This window comes from Dermacentor variabilis, chromosome 6 (genome assembly GCF_050947875.1).
Source record: "Dermacentor variabilis isolate Ectoservices chromosome 6, ASM5094787v1, whole genome shotgun sequence".
Taxonomy (NCBI): domain Eukaryota; kingdom Metazoa; phylum Arthropoda; class Arachnida; order Ixodida; family Ixodidae; genus Dermacentor; species Dermacentor variabilis.
This window is the reverse complement of record NC_134573.1, coordinates 150,428,224-150,445,136: the sequence shown is the minus strand read 5'-3', so window position 1 is coordinate 150,445,136 and position 16,913 is coordinate 150,428,224. Positions and strand designations below refer to the sequence as shown.

Sequence of the window (16,913 nt, the reverse complement as noted above, 5' to 3'; positions counted from 1 at the left end):
TTTCCTGTTTCGTGTCGGAGCCTAAAAGGTCGAATCCCAATGGAGCGAACTAAAATAAAATAAGAATGCCTGTGCTTTCGCGTCTTGTGCTCATGTTAAAAAAAAAAACACCAGGTGGTAAAACTTGTAAGTCCTCCACTTATGCGTCTTTCATAGCCTGTGTATTGCACATATATAGTCTGTCTAACGCTAAAGCGGCTGAAGACCTGAGCTTAACGCACCGTTGCATTTAAAGGCTCCCAAAAGTTCATGTACGAGGTTCCACACCACTCTATCTGTTGTAAAGGTAGAGAGGAGGGCTTCTTGATGAGATGCAAAACAACTTTGCCGAGTGCGAAGAAGTTGTGTCAGCTGCGTGCGGTTCTGCTTCAGTGCCTGAAAAATTTTTATTCCGACGGCCACGCGGTCACCTTCTGTTCATGTGCTTCGCCGGGTACGCCACGAGTGGTCGCTTCCAATCGAAATCGCCCCGTGACTCAATTTGCGCCGCCGCCAAACAGTGCAGGCCGGCGCTTCTGCACCGGACAGCGAGGTTGTGTCGCGTGTAATCTCGCGTATAGTACTACAAGGGTGCACGCCTAAACGGTCTACTCTCAACCTATGGCACTGGCCTGGAGACGCGATTAGCGTGGCAGCTGGCGGAAGAAAAGAAAGAAAGAAAGAAAGAAAGAAAGAAAGAAAGAAAGAAAGAAAGAAAGAAAGATGTGTGCCTGAACCCCAATAGAAATGCACATGCGTAGCACTACTCGAAATAAATAGATTTTACTGTTTAGTATATTGTTTGGCCACCGGGCCTTCGTTCGCACATTGATAGGAACAGGGACTCGGCAGTCCGGTAGCGCGGGAAAGCCAACGCCAGCACCGAATTGAAAAATGCTAGAGAAAATAAAGAGCAACTTTGTTACGCGTCTCCTCGCCCAAACGCTTCTCGCGGGCCCGCCTGCCGCCCAAGCATTCTGGACAACGTAACAGGCCTTGCAATCAAGCAGTGAAAGGGGAAGAAGAAAGTCAGAAGAAAACAAAAGATAACGAATAAATATGAGAGAGCAAGGCAGCAGGGTTGCCTCCTTCTGTGCGCAGTGCAAGTGATCGCAAGGGTGCTTCGGACGTTATGTCGCGTGTCTTCGCGGCCAGCGACGTGCCGAACAACACCGTCTGTATAGCGTATCTGCGTGCAGCGTTCAGAGCGGCAGATCGTTTATCCGTTGCCGCCTCTCTTCTTGGCTGTTTACTTTCGCTATACTACCGTAGGGACGCGCTCATTTCGAGGAGTGGCGATAAATCCACGCTCCACCGAGCTTATGAGGTGAGAACAGTAGCCTGGTGGCGCCTGCTTCCGTTCATTTTCTCGCTCAAGCCGGAGATACTCGGCCCAGTTAGATAGCGTAACGCCTGGCGAATGTTTCTATCGGAAGCATCGGGCATTGTCGACAACTCCGCTGAGGCGTCCCTGCCTCTTTAATCTCCTTGTAGAGGTATGCCGTGTCATTATTGCCTTGGCTGCTGTATGTTGCTGTTGCTTCAGCTGAAGCTTGCCGGCCAATGCGGTGCATGACCTGTGTTCATCGCGGACAATTTCTGTGCAGTCTTGTCCTTTATGCTTCCCTTTGATTGTCTGCGCTCCCTTGACTTGGCCTCGAAAATGTTTAACGAGCTGTTTTAAGAAATTAATTTGCAGGGGCGGACTTTTTCACATTGATAGCAAGGAACGGAGTTCACTAAGGTTTTAGTTCGTATAAGTGCAGCTAGTGCTGTTAATAATATGCTGAAAATTACTGTTGGCTGACATCTATACTATTACGAACAGTTCCAGGCAAGAAATATGTAAATACGTTCCAAGATGTTTGCATGAGGACTAAGCCCGACACACTTTGACAGAGAAGTCGGGTAAAATACACTAGGAAAATTACTAAGAGCGAGAAAAGAAGTAGCTACCAGCATGATCATAAGCATTGAAGCCTCCTATCGACGATCAGAGCCTCTTTCACGGTCCACACTATCTGATCAAATCCATCTTTTGGCGGTTAGGTTTAACTTCAGTTTAAAACGTTCGGGCACCCAAAAAATTCTATTCATTGTGTGCTACCTCTGAAGCGATCTTGCTTCAGTGCTTTTGTACTGCATTGTAATGTTACCGAGCTCAAGTAAAACGCATTCATCTATTAACTCTTAATTTATTTTGTGGTTGCGTTCCGAACTAGTAGATTATCAGATAAGACTTCTAACCATGCAGTGGCAAATAAAGTTGTTTCTCTCTCTCTCTCTCTCTCTCTCTCACGGATAAAACCTCGGATGATAATTTTTGCGAGACACTGCCTTCTCCACCTAGCCACAGAGGCTTCTTGTATGCTACACTAAAAAATAACCGTTCAAAAGAAATAAATAGAAAGGGGCGGCGAGGCGGGGGGGGGGGGGGAAGTTGCAAAACCGAGGTGACATTGTTTGGCCTAATGACAGTTCAGCTCATACGCCGGGGAGGACCAAAGGGGCTTTGCCAAAAACGAAGCTTCTCTTTCACCTTTCCACGATCTGCGCTCAGTTGATGATGAATGGCTTCTGACTGGTCTATACTTCGGTGCACCATTCTTTCTCGCGTCTTGCAGACGCGCCCTTGGAAAAAAGAGAAACGCCCAGGGTTCAAAAACCACGTGCTGATGATAACGATGGGGCTGTTTGCTACTTCTTTTTTAAAAAATGAACCGGAGTCTTTCAAACATACAAACAAGTGAGAAAGCATCCGACACCGAGTTTTCAGGGATGCAGATTTGCTGATGGGGCTTCGGTTTCTCCCGCACATATAATACCAACCATAGTTTTGCTTACGGAAACAGAAATAAGAAGATATTCGGGAGTTCGATGCAGACGGTGAGAAAATTACTCCTGGAGGTGCTCTTTGTCTGTGTAGCCGCATCTGGAGCACACAATGCCGTGACAGCAACAGCGACCGCCGGTTCCATGACGCCGGTGCGGGAATTCCCGGAGTATCGGTGGTGGTGGCATAGGGTGCTGAGGGCAATGTCGGGGTTCCCGCAGTGGGTCGTTACGAAATTCGCGCTGGCAACAGAGAGCAACCCATTAGCAAGGCGAGAAAGCATGCGTATAGGAGCTGGGCTCCACCGAAACGACAAAGATCGAAGAAAAATGAACCACTTGAAGGTTCAGAGTAATCCACTTCTTACTGTATATATATTTTTAGGCTCCCGTTCGTTCGATGTCCCCCTCAATATCATTTAGTTTGAATATGCATACCACGCACTTCTGCTTATATATGCCCTCAGTCTAAATATCGATGTCGATGTATTCGAAAGACGAATTGCAGCTGGTGGTGAAGCGAAGATAATAAAAATCCCAGAAAACTGAGAAATACTTTCGGTAACCTCTCATTATATTTTTTCTAGTGTTAAAGTGGCACTCAAAATATTCCATATTGAGTTAAGGAGAATGAGAACAGGAAGGTCGCCTGATTAACAGCTTACTTTACCATCCCGCTGTGGTTGAGCCAGCCGCTTTTGGAACATATTGAAAACAGGGTTCCTCCCGTGGTTTCAAGTTTCAAATGATTGTGTAGCAGATAGGAGAGAATACGGGAAATCAGTTGAACACAAGAGAAAAACTGCAGCCTAGCGTAACAGAATTTGGGGTAAGGAACAGTTTGTGCAGCGCTATCATAGAGTTCAAGTATATGCTTTGCGGCGAACGTTGCTTGAAATATGTGCGTATAAAGATGAAATTATGTTTCTCATGGCGACTTGTGTACTGACAGTCGGCGGTATTGAAATGGCTGAAAATTAAACTAAATTTTGAGGTTTTACGTGCGGAAATCAAAGAGATGATTCAATTATGACGAACGCGGTAGCGGGGAACTCCCGATTAGCTTTGAATACCTGGGATTCTTTAACGTGCAACAAATCGCGGTACCACGAACGTTTTTGCATTTCGCCACCATCGTAATGCTGCCACCGCGGCCAGGATTCGGTCCTTCGCCCTCGGGCTCAGCAGCGCAGCACCAAAGACGCTACGCCACCATGGAGATTCTGGAATGGCCTTCATCACTAGTTGTTGTGCTCGTATACTATGTCTTTGTATATTGTGACGTGTTCCGGAGGGCCCTTCCTCTTTCTCTTTCCGTTCTTTCTTTCCTCGGTTCCAAGCGGCTGTTAGTGGCGTCCTTTTCAGCAGACACTTGCGACCCTGCTTTCTGACTAGGATTTTGACTAGAATCACACGCACGTCGAAAGGTTAAACGAGTGTATGTACAATCTATGTACAAGACTGCCAAAAATGTATGGTCTATTAGCTGCTCGTGCCGCGTTTGATTCTCAATCTCGTCTTCGTGCTGCAAAGTGCTGCTGCACCGGTGGCACTCAAAAGCTTCGTGCGCAAAAGCCTCGAAACAACATGCCTCTATGAAATAACATTAATGATAATCAAGGGCATGACATGCTGGAATGCCCCTAGCGGCATGGCCAAACCGATGCCTAATCGCTGGACGACGTTACGCATGATACATGTCACATGTAGGTACTGTGTGAAAAGGGATGTCAACGTTCCTCTGATTTAAGCATGGATATACAAACGAAACCCTTATTCGATTTGTGAACGTTCCTGCGATTCTAGTGGTCGAATTATTCGCGCCCGCTCTGCCTCGTGCTAACCTCCTATGTTAACTCAATTTGATGAGCAAGCGCCGCAGTCAGGCACTAGTATTGGATTCGATCCCCGGACCAAGGCGATTTTTTCTACGACTCCCAAAGACTCTTCCCGAAGGAAACCGCGCGGGTTTCTGTTGCAGATTAGTGCTGTATTGAACTATGTGCCATCTTTGTCTTAGATTAATCTGCTTCAAACCGGCGGTTTCTCACTGGTCAGTCAGTATAGTATTATGGAGTATACTCACTGTACTTAGGCAAACTTGTTTAGCAGAACTATGCATTAATGATTTGTCTTCATTTGCTGTGATGCCAGGGCCCTTGTTGTTTTGCTTCTTCTTGTTTTGTAACGATCCATATCTTTGCCTAAGTATCGCTAGTTTTCCTCGAGCAACCAAATTGTTGTGGTGAAGTCAAACTTTCCATTTAGAAATGAAGGTATTCTAATTCCCTCAAACCATTTCTTTTGAAGTGACACGTAATTGTCGCTATGTTTATTTTTTTCCCAGGCACCTGGTCACCATGAGCTGCCTTCACCTCTTCGCTCTTGTGGTCCTGGCGACGTGCGGATTATTTTGTGCCGTGCACGCCAACATGGAAGGTAATACGGGAGCTCCGCTTTATTCGCTCGCTCCGCTTTATCCGCTCGCTCCTCGCTGCCACCTATAGCGCGATTCGAAACGAAAATTTCGCTGTGCGCAAACCCGCCGCTGTGCGGCCGAACCCTTGCCTAAAATGGAATCCCGTATGCTAGCCTAAATTGCTCTCTCCAGCTGTTTGTTTGCTAAAGTCGCACTAAACGAAATCTCGCTAATCCCAACTTGCACCAAGACTGCTCATTGTGAAACGCGTGTCGTCTTACATCCGTCGCTTGCGATTACGTAAGCAGCTGCACACACACGACGTCATGCGTCAGTAATTTGAGCCTGGTATGACTTTGTTGGCTTAGAGAGTATGACAGTTGTCGCTTACATTTTATAAACATTGCCATGACATCAAACTTAGGCATGTGGTTGTGTTGGTGCAATGGGACCAGCGATGCCCTAAAACAGTGTCTAACTACCTTTTCCTCCCTCTGCTCAAGCTCAAATAAAATATATCTAAACCCTGCATAACAAGAGCCACTTTAGGAATAAACTTCTGAAGAAGCTTTGGCATTTGCGCAAAACTTTCCTTTTTTTAAAGGACAAGGGCATTGAGCCATACCCGACTATTCGCCAACCAGATAACAACAACATTTGTTATTCCGATGAGGAGCTCTACCGTCGAACCTGAATGCACCTTCTGGTAGTTGTAGCCATCGTTAGTTAATATATGTTGGTGTAGTAAAAGCAACCAGAGATAATATTTCATCTCAATTCCACGTAAGTATAGCAGTATGTCGCTCTGAATTTGCGTTAGCTGGCAGCTGTGCACTCATCCATCCTCAGTGCTATTTTTCCCCGCTGGTTGCAAAGGATCGCTTAGCAACGAGAGTACCCATATTTGCTGCGTGGCAGGAGCAGCTCGATCGCACATTACAATTACCGTCGTAAAGCGGGTACCGCATGATGTGCTCGGTAATGCTGTCTCCGTGGAGTTGACGCTGGCTGGCCAGGATACATCTCCACAGGAATCCGCATCCTTATATAATATGCGGATCGTCTACACTTCGGTTGTAGTTTCTGCGGTATATTCCAACAGAAGCCTCCGTCTCCCCTCCTTCCTCCCCCCTCCCCCCCAAAAAAAAAGAAAGAAAAAAGAGGCATTTGCGTGCGCTGGACATGTTGGAACAAGCCGCAGCATCTAGAAGCGAAGCTACTAACCCTAAATTTTAAGACATCGTTGCAAAATAGCTATGCCGAGGACAAGTGAGAAATTCGCCGACCTTGATTAAGCAGACGCCACGGCACCCGTAGGCAGCAGTCAAGACACATGCCTGACTTGCACTCAAGCACGGACACTCTATAGGCGCTCGATTACGCAAGAGACCAATCTCCGCAACTCTCATGCGGCAGTCGTCGGAATGTTCGCTCTCATCGCGGTATTGAACCGTGATTGCGTTTTGGACGGGAAGGTCAAGTACGATGGCCGATGGGGGACCCCCAGTGGTATATATGTCACACACTTTCGCACTGTCGCCGGGAATTCGTCCGCGACGCGCAGATAGACGGAGAGGGAACGAAAGAGCGCATGGACCGCGCACAATGGGATTTGCGATAACTTTCACCCGACCTCCGTGTAGTAGTGGGGGCTCCTCGCACTCAACTGCGCACGCTAATGGTGCGGCAGCCTCGGCTGCTTCCAACGCGGAGAGCTCCCCCAACACAGAGGCGTATCTTTCCTCATCAGCGCAATAATGAAGCAATCAGCGCGCCTCGCACGAAAATTCGCATTAATATTGGCCTCGCGCCGTCGCGCACTCCGACGCTGTGCCAAGCAGTATGGCACCAGCTTCTGATCACCAAAAAGTCGCTGCCCACGGGAAAGCTATCTGCGCGTTTTCTCCGCACCTATGGTTGCCCGACGGAGGCATTTGTTGGCTGCGGTATGTTTTTTTTTTTTTTTGTATGATACTGGGCTCCAGAGGACTTCAGCAGTGGGCTTTCTTTCGTTGTCCTAGTCGCACACGATTTCATTGAACTGCGAGTCCTCACTATCTCACCAAATTTCGACGCCGTATAATCCCTGATTCCTAACAAAAAAGGATCTACACGTGTAAGCAAGCTTGTCTCTGCCCTATGCCATCTGAACTCCTGTCCTGTTTGTCTCCTTCTCAGTCACAAATATGCGTCGCTGCAGAATACTGAGTGCAGTTGGCATTGCCGTGTGACGACAATATTTCCGCGCGATCTTGAAGTGCCCTAGCCAGCCAGCAACAACGTCCATAGGTATACGCGCGTGACAGAATTACCAGAGGACACTCGAGCCCTGACCGCAGCCTAACCTGTGCGGACTAGTTCCAAGACCGTAGTCACGGCACGTAGTAAACGCCGGGTTGCATACAAGCAAGACACGGCATAATGCATGATAGAATGAGCGATAACGTCAAGCTGATTATACAGTGTAGAAAGGGTTCGAATGCAGATGGGGTTAACAGGAGCATCAGGCGTAAATGTGGGCACCGTTTCCGGAAAGGTGTCAACAATATAGACATAGCTTTCTTGTCGTTACCTTCTGGCGTGCGGCGAAAAGAAAAGGGATAAATGCTGCTTGCAAAACAGTACGGACGAAAGAAACAAGAAGAGAAACTCATCATGCATTGCGTAGTTTATTCGGTTGCATAAAATATTTCATTATCGCGGGATACAGCGTTCGTAAGCACGTCGGCGTTCAATTTTGCAGAGCTTTTCGCACCCTATAGCATTTACTGTTTGGCCTGCGAACGCGCTCTGTCCCGCCACAGTAACCAATGATACAATATTCAGCCCAACTTTGTTTTTCTCATTTCGGCCTCTCAATTTTGCCGATGTCTCACATAAAGCTTCCTCAGCGTTTCACTTATTTTTAACCGATAATATTAAAAACAAGCTCACTGCACCCTCTACTGCCTCTTATTAGGCTCCAGTGATGCATATCTCTTGCTCGTAACTCACTCCGATTAACACATTTACGTGCAGATAAGTGTCCGTTATCGTTTTCCTTGTGCCAGTGTATCATTTTGTTGCGTAGAAAATTGCCGTCGAAGGGCCCGGTGCCGTTCCTCGATTTCAACCGCCCGCGCCAAAACAGACGAGTTGACGTAACCTCTTACTAACCTCCCTCTAAGCCATTCTCTGTGAATCAGCTAGTGCTGACGTAACACGAGAGGCATCATAGCCCACAACAGGTGGCGCCGCTACAATTTTTCATTCTCGTCCTTTTCTAGCTCACAAAAGTTCTGTTCCCGATACGAATGTCCAATTCGTTACTACAGAAGCATAATCTTCAAATCTAGCTCGACTTAATATTTTTCCTTGAGGGTCTCATTAAGGAAAACGCACAGCCAGCGCTTGTTGTACGATTCCGTTGACGTACCTATTTCCCCTGCGCATCCTCTCTCGCGCTGCGCATAACGTCAAGCCCGGGCAGCCAGGCGTAGGAAACCAACGGTCACACGTAAGCTGACTCTCGCCTACACAAAAATGTGAGGACCTCGGAGCGCGCGCATATATAGTATACGTGTAAAATCCCGTTGCTTGGCAACGCGAGCTGTACGCGGCGTGGCCACGCCCTCTGCCCGCGCTTCGACGCAGCGAAGCGCATGGGATCCGAGTTTCTGGGCAAGCGGTCGCCGTCCTCCCGGCTGGACGTCGCCGACGTGCTGCCAGGGGGCTTCTGGGAGGAAGAACTGGCCGCGAGGTCGCCCGCCGCCGCCCTGCGAGTGGCCAGGCTGCTGCGCGCCGCGGCGGGCGTCAACCGCTTCGGCGGCGGCGGCGCTTACGACAACGACGATGACGACGACCTCGACCTGGCCATGGCTGCGGCCGCGGCCGCGGCCAAGCAGAAGCGAATCGGCTCCGAGTTCTTGGGCAAGCGTTCCTCGACCTCCGACCTGCTGCCCAAGCGCATGGGCTCCGAGTTCCTCGGACGGAGGAAACGCGACGCGTTCCACTCTTCGCCGGACGCGTAAACGAGGTACAACTGCCTAAACCGTGACCTCCGAGACGGCCGGCGAGAGGCGCGGTTACGTGGCGCGAGCCGGCTGTCTCGGAGGTCACAACTAAAGCTATGTCTAAACCGAGGCCTCCGAGCGTGACACGTGCGGCGGGTTTCCCCATACGTCGCGTTTCCAAGCGTCCAATCCGATAGAGCCTAATCGCACTCGCTGCGGCGAGGATGTTGTGGATGATGATGGTGATGTGAGCGCCCCATTTCATACGGAACGGCGGCGCGCACCACCAACATCGTTCATTTTACCTTTCTGGTGTATCCTAATCTCAAAATACTTTTATACACTAAATTTTTTAGCTGCTTCGGCGCACGATGTAACAAGCGATAGAATGGCGCAGTGTTGCACGTTGCAGGGAACGGACTCTGCCACGTGTGCTATATAGACACCGCGAACATTAATTTTGTTCTCCTCAATATTGCGTGCAGGAGCGGTGGAATTAACGATGCTTCGATAGCGCGAGCGCTACGGTTTCGAAGGAGCGAAATGGTGCGACTACGTGTGGGACCCCGTGCGAAACCCTGCCTTTTGTCACTCTCGGAGGCCATTTCTAAACCATAAAGTTTCTTGAGAAAATTCCTGGAGGAGAAATCTGGCGCCGGTGCCTCAGGGAACCGCCAGCGATGTCGTTCAAGCTGAATACAAATTATGGGAGGTGCTGCATTGCTTATTTCTTTTGCATTTTTTCTATTTTTGCAGTATCCTTTTTCAGAGTAAACATAAAATTATTTCCCATTACTACTTCTTTATGCAGCAATAACTATGTAACCTGACACCATACGGTTTTTGGTTCTCTTAAGACAGTCAATTAGTTTAGCATGTCAGCAAGTTATTTTCTAAAGTGATTGTTATACTGTCTACATATAGCTGCTCTTTCGTAGCACAGTCTGTAACTAACTATAACAATTAGTCTCGAACAGTTGGTCGGAAATTGAATAATTACTCAAGCTTAATAAGGATGCTTTAGGTCGGGCTCAACTACGATGCTGCCTATTCAAGTATCATGTAAAGCGCAAAGAAGCTTTTCTTCGAGATAACCGCTGGGCCGATTTTAATGAAATTTGTTGCATTTGAGAGCTAATGTTAAATTCTAGTGACTTTTGGAAGCGTAATTTTCATTTTGGTCCCGAATTCTTTAAGTGGAGCATTCAAGAATTGGTAAGTTTGAATAAAATGGAAGCGCGAGGTTTACAAAATCGTAGCTCTGCACTAAGAACAGGTATCGCAGTTCTGTAAACTGCATCTGTTAGAGCATCAAAAGCGAACAAAAATTGTTTTATCGTTTTACATCTTACGTGAATTTGTTATGCTTTGTCCGCAAGGGTTTCACAAACATCCTACTCACATATTAGTAGCCCATTTTAGAGCCATACATAATGCATCAATTTTTTCCGCTGAGTTGTACTATTAGGTACAATTTACAGAATTGGGATATCGTTTTTCATTTCTGAGTTACAGAGTTCTAAACTTTATAGTTTCGTTTTCTAAATGTTTGTGATTTTTAACGATATTTATAAACATATTGATGGCCTAAATAAAAAAACATGGCTACCGACAGTCACTAGATTTTAACATATTCTTTTAAATTCAACAAATATTATCAAATTTGGTACAGTGGTTGCCGAGAAACACAATTTTTTCTTTCATGTGTATTTAGATTGGAACCCCCGGGCTAAAGCTTCCTGTTAAACGTGTAGTTGTTCGAAGAAACGGCATGAAGCTCGCGACAAAACTAGACCTAAAAAATAATGGTAGAAGACGCCGCACCTATGCCCTTAAAGTGGGTCGAATAACATTTACTTGCTTCTCACGAATCGCACGGCGGCCCTGCGACCGCGGCGTCAGTTTTCCCTCCAGTAATACTTGCATGAAACTCCTTCTCTAAACTGTACGACGACTAAAACGAGTCGGGAGGCAATGCTTTTGCTTCCGGACGATGGTAAAAAGCATATATTTCTCTAACCATACCATTGCTGAGTTCTACTTCCATGCCCGGTCGTTTTTGTTTTTGACGTCCTCGTGTCTGAAGGCAAGTAACTACAGCGTCGGAGCAATGACCGTATCAACTATGTGCAAGAGAAGCCCCCTGCGTAAAGCTAAGCTGCAGGCGCTAGTAGAACATGATGATGATGATGATGATTACGATGATGATGACCTGTATGGGCGTGCCCTTCGAAACGGGGTGACGACAAATGGCCACCTAGCCTGCGCGAGCTAATCAGATTTTATATACATCTACAGCAGTGTAGCGTTTCGCCCATATCACCTTGCTCTTTCTTCTGAACCCCCCTCGCCCTTTATTAAAACCTCTCTTTATATTTTACCTTTACCTATGCCTATAACGACTCCGTCTATGTCGACCTCTTCCCTGCTTTTTTTTTTTTTTTTTGTGCCTCACCGATACATTAAACGTATCTTACTTGAACTCGCCTGCAACGAGGCCTTAGTTGATAAGGGCAACCCAGTTCGATGCACACGTGCTGGGTTCAGTACCTAGCAGGCGCGGAGGCACAAGCGGCATGCGATTTGCGGAACGCATGTTTGTGGGCGTTTGTTAGACGCTGCGTTACCTCCAGCTCAAACAGTGAGGCATACAACAAAATCAAAAGAACACTCGCACGCTACGATGCTGTATTGCGGTAGCGTTATCAAGATCAGCCAACCAACGCCTTTGATTACACGGTCTCCGTGATCTGTCCGCGTTAGTTTATGTCTGTACAAATAACGAAGATTGGCGAATGTCTTGTATACGTGTACAGATCATGAAGATTTTTTTTCATCATCCTAGACCTAGCCTCTCCTTAGCGCTACTGTTGATATGCAAATGCATGGAGACATCGAACTTCCTAAATATTTCTCTTTTTATTATTGTTGTTGTGTAAGCAACATAAGAAGTGAGTAATAACGTTTTTGACCGATAAAAGCTTGTCCGCTTAAACTTACTTCGAAGTAGCGGCTTGCCAGATTAAACTTCCTATCTTTCTTATTACCGCCCTCTACAATTTAATGCGCTTGACTTTCGCCGAATAACAGCCATAAATTAATGATCTCTTCGCATGAACTACCAATGACGAAGCCATTGACCCGTTCCTCTAAAAACCATCCGCACGGAACAAAGCAAATGCGTTAGCTGTAATGTCGAGCGCGATCAATCGAAGAAGTGAGACAGTGTTTATGCTTTGCCGCAGACGGGCTGGATCCATATTCGATCGTTGCCGAATTCCAGTTGCGCGAGGGTCTCGCTGTGCCCTTGTCTAATTGTTTTGTATTTTTTGGTGACGAACAACCGGTGATTTAGGCGGTGCTAAGTGTTCATCTCGACCATTGAAATGAATCAATTGTGTTTAAAACGCTGACGCTTGCGCTGAAGTCTCTTCTAAACACGTGCTCATTAAAGTGACATTCCCCCCCTGTTTTATGCTTGCACATGTGGTCTCCCGACTCACCTCAAAAAGCCTACATTCTTCTTTCCTTCTGATTATAGCGCTCTAAAAGTCGCGTCTAAACTTGCCACAAGTTTTGTTTTCAACATCTAAACCTTGCCTAAACAATGCCTGTGATCGCTCTCTGCACAAACTTTCTATGCACGACGTTTAAATGCATCCGTGTTCTTTTTCTTCCTTCAAGGGGCATAAGACAATTTTGTATGGCTCGGTCAGCACCACCCAACACGTGAGTCTGTGATCTAAATGTTCCACTTAACCATGTCGCCTAAATATTTAAGACTAAACCGTCACCATCGTGAAATCACCAGCATGGTTCAAACTATATTCGTGGCTTCATATGTATACATATTTCTGCAGAAAATGAAAAGTGCAAAAAAAAAAAGAAGAAACGTAGCTACTGTACACAAAATGTTGCTTATTTATTGATATACCCACTAGCTTTCATGGCTGGCGCGCTAGTGAAGTGATCCTGACGCTCTCTTGTTTAAACAATACTTAAAATGCATTAGTCGAGCCTAGTTTGTGTTCACCCATCAGATATGCGAAAATTGATACGGAGCGCAAGAAATACAAGTAACGAAACAAAACAAAGACCACATGGAATCAAGGGAAGAGGTACATAAGAACAGGTAAGGACAGATTAACGTAAATGACGGATAAATGTCTGGAGGAAAGACGGGGAATGCTGGAGATGGAAATTCAAGACGATGAGCAAAACGTGAACAAGGTGAATGCAGGAGCCAACGTTTCGACAAGTGGCCTTGAAGAAGACAAGTCGACTTGTCGAAACCTTGGCTCCTGCATTCACCTTGTTCACGTTTTACTCATCGTCCGGATAAATGTCTGGTCACATCTGCTAGTGTACGTAAGTTAAGCTAGCACGTACGTCAAGAGCAGAATGCCTTCGAGGAGAAAGTGAACTTCGGCGTCAGTTTCGATTCCTGACGGATGGGAAGCAGCAGCATAAATGTATTCGTGCACGCTACGTCTACGCTCCACGCAGGCGTATCTTTCCGGCGTACCGCCTCTCCGGTGCCTGACCTTACAAACACTACTTTACACGTACAGAGCCTTGACTCTTTGTGCGCCGCCTATATGAGGAGCAGGGAGCATTATTCACTCGTTGATCTATACTCTTGGGCTCCACTCGTAACACCTGCAACAGCCTGAGTCAAAAGGGGGGGGCGAACTGATAATAGCGCTTTCACCGGGATCTTGGGCAATGTTGGATGACCTCGAACAAAGGAGGGATGCTCTCAGTAGGAATAAAGTTCAACTGGTAAACGGCTGGTTGCAACTCGTTGCGATAGCAGCATTTTCTTATCTACAAAATTCAGTATCGCGGTGCAGGAAGCTTTAGAAAAGGCGGTGCGTCCTTCTGGCGGTCGTTCCCACATTCACATTTTGGGAAAGCGATCTTGAAAGACTTGCGTTTTCGCAGCTTCAAGTTTACGCTCGTCAAAGCCGAATACAATGCTGATTACACAGACAAAGGGCACTCTGCGCTCTCCAGCCATGAAACACCGATAACGGGGCGACTAGCGCCCGCCGTCTTTTTTGTTTGTTTTTCTTTAATCGATAGTGGCACATTGGTCGCAGAACGCCAGTTGTCGCAGCGTTCTTTTTTTCCCCGTTTTTTTTTTCTCTATCAGAACGTTAAACGCGTTGCTCTCTAATTGACGTTCCTTTCACCCTTTCCCGACTCGGGCAGATACGGACGGAGCACTTAGCAGAAGCCTGCAACAGCTGTACGCCGGCGACAGCCCGTTCGCGAGGAGCCGTGGCTACGGCCACGACTTGGATTGGATCCTGGGCCACCAGAGGGCGAGACCCAGCAAGCGGCTCTCGGAGTTCCTGGGCGGTCCCGGAAAACGATACTCCGAGTTCCTGGGCGGCCCGGGAAAACGCTACTCAGAGTTTCTGGGAGGCCCGGGAAAACGCTACTCGGAGTTCCTCGGTGGTCCCGGAAAGCGATCCGTTGCCGATGACGTCATGGTGGCTGCGGCCGAACGCAGTCTGCTCCACTCGTCGTCGGCGGAGCAGCAGGAGTCCGGCTCCGCCGCCGGCTCCCTCCGGAAGTGACGCGGCACAGACGCGCGCTTGCCTCGCGCCATAAAGAATTCATGACCGAGCGACCTCTCATTTCCCGTCATTATAGTTGCACATTTCGTTGTCCTCTCAGGATGAACGCCCTATGCGCCATGGACGAAAAAAAAAACAATAAATGTCGCAAGGCAACGACCGAGCCTGATTACGTTGTGAAAACTGCTCTATATAGAGTCAGAAACCTAGCCTCCGAGCTTCGTCTCGGCGTGCATTTGGCAAGTGTAGACAAGTGTGTTTGTTCCGATTGCAACATTTAGGTTTGGCTGTTCAGCCGCTGGTAGCTTTTATTCGCTTTGTTTTAATTTATTGCATGTGAAAGTCTGTACAATTTGTGCGGCAGCAGACACAAACCAAGCGTATCTGGAGCCGTGGATATCGAGTGCAGAAAGTCTGTCTGGTTCTCTTATCTCTCTCTCGTTTGGCGGCTAATTTGTTACATCATGTCACACATGCACCCAAATCGCGGGATGTCTCGAGCCAGGCGAGAGCAGTCTACCTGCGGGATCGTCGTGTGTCGCGGGCTACACGAAATAAATGTCTTGCTTCTTTTTTGTTCCTCCAACATATCGGCAACTATGTATACTTCCATGCACTGCGTATATGTCCTGTTATACATTTTCAAGAAATCAGACTATGTTCGCTTCTTTTTTCTGCGGAGTTACTTTAGGGAAGCGTTATTGTTAATGCCCTGTAATCAGCAGAAAAATATATTTAATCAAAATTGAAAGGTAAACAAAGCGTAACGCACGTTGGATTCTCTGGTTTCATTTATAAACCCCTGGCTGAAAGCAATAGCACAACAATTACTTTTTCGTCCCAAGGTTGAGCGCTGCTGTACATCGAGGTGCTGTCACCGCTGCTTCGAAACACTCGTGAAAAGCTTTCGTCTTGTCGCAAATTACGTAAAAAAAACATTCACTGGCAATACTCAACGGAGCGTGACGTCAGAGGCACCCTCGTTGAGCGGACCGGAGCCCGCCAGGTGTTTCTTTGTTTAAAACGCAGGAGATCTGGGTTACACGTTAACAAGCGGAGAAAAAAAAAACATGAAAAACGCCACTGTAAACGATGAGATAAACATTTAACCGTCACCTGCTATGTCGCAGGTTTCTGCTGTATACACGCCGGAAATGTGTTGGACGATGCTTTTCAGGGAAACCGCCGAGCGACGTTGAACATAATGAGAGGGAAATATTTAAAAAAAATCCAAATGCAATCAGTAACACGGACAAGAAGTTAACGCCGAGATAGATCGCGAGCTATGACGCAACAAACAAAAACAAAAAGTATGACGGCGTTTTCTCTCTTTCTTTCATTATTATTTTTTTTTCACATGCGTCTGCGGCGTCAGAAAACCGCCTCTGTACAGAATACGCGGTAGTTTGGTCAAACAAACAACCATAAAGTGTCAGAAGAGCGGTCTTTGCGGAAAAATAGATCTACGTTATCTTGCCCGATGCATGGAACTAATCGGTGCTTCCCCGTTTGCTTTTGTGACCTCCCCTTTTGAGTCGTTCGAGTCCTGCCTTTCTCTCTCTCTGTTGAGATACAAGTAAACGTGACCCGCGGGTTTGCAGTGTATTTATCTCTCTCGGCAACATCGATCAACCTTTGTAATAGCCGGCTGCATTGCAGCTCTTGCGAACGCTGTCGTTGAAGATGCCGAAGAAAACAGTGTGCCGGGCATCACGACACACGTCTATCTTTCCAATTCTTCTCGTTCCGTTTTCCTCGCGTGGCTTAGAAAAGAAGAAATAAAGGATGTTGTTCACTGATTTCTGATGTCTGTCTTATATTTCACTTTGTTTTTTTTTTTTTTCCTTTTCTGTAACTGGCAGCATCGGCTTCCCCAAAGAAGATAGTCCAAGCCTTTGGTGAAGTATCAGCTTTTGGCCGCCGTGCTTGTGCTCCTTGTTAGACTCCGGATGGAAGTGGTTAACGCTGAATGTAGGGAATTGTGGGATATGGTCACAGTCGCTTAAAAAAATTATACTGTTCTTAGTTGTTTCCAACTTAATTGGTTGCGTTTGCGATCGTGAGTCTCTAACACGATCGAAAATTAGCGCTATAACAGCGACCTCA

At 47.0% G+C, this 16,913-nt stretch overlaps 1 protein-coding gene across 2 annotated transcripts in view; it reads left to right on the top strand.

Annotated features, from left to right (window-relative positions):
* Nucleotides 1-16,606, top strand: part of LOC142585465 (uncharacterized) — an 82,491-nt gene extending 65,885 nt beyond the window's left edge. Inside the window, exons 2-5 of one of the 2 annotated variants that reach the window (XM_075696244.1) lie at nucleotides 5,159-5,250; nucleotides 8,864-9,245; nucleotides 12,907-12,951; nucleotides 14,437-14,597. In XM_075696244.1, coding sequence (XP_075552359.1) covers nucleotides 5,172-5,250; nucleotides 8,864-9,240 — 456 coding nt within the window. In that variant the 5' untranslated portion in view covers nucleotides 5,159-5,171 and the 3' untranslated portion in view covers nucleotides 9,241-9,245; nucleotides 12,907-12,951; nucleotides 14,437-14,597. Of the gene's footprint in view, nucleotides 1-5,158; nucleotides 5,251-8,863; nucleotides 9,246-12,906; nucleotides 12,952-14,436 lie in introns of both variants that reach the window. The other variant, XM_075696245.1, reaches the window with a different exon arrangement.
* The last annotated feature ends 307 nt before the right edge of the window (nucleotides 16,607-16,913 follow it).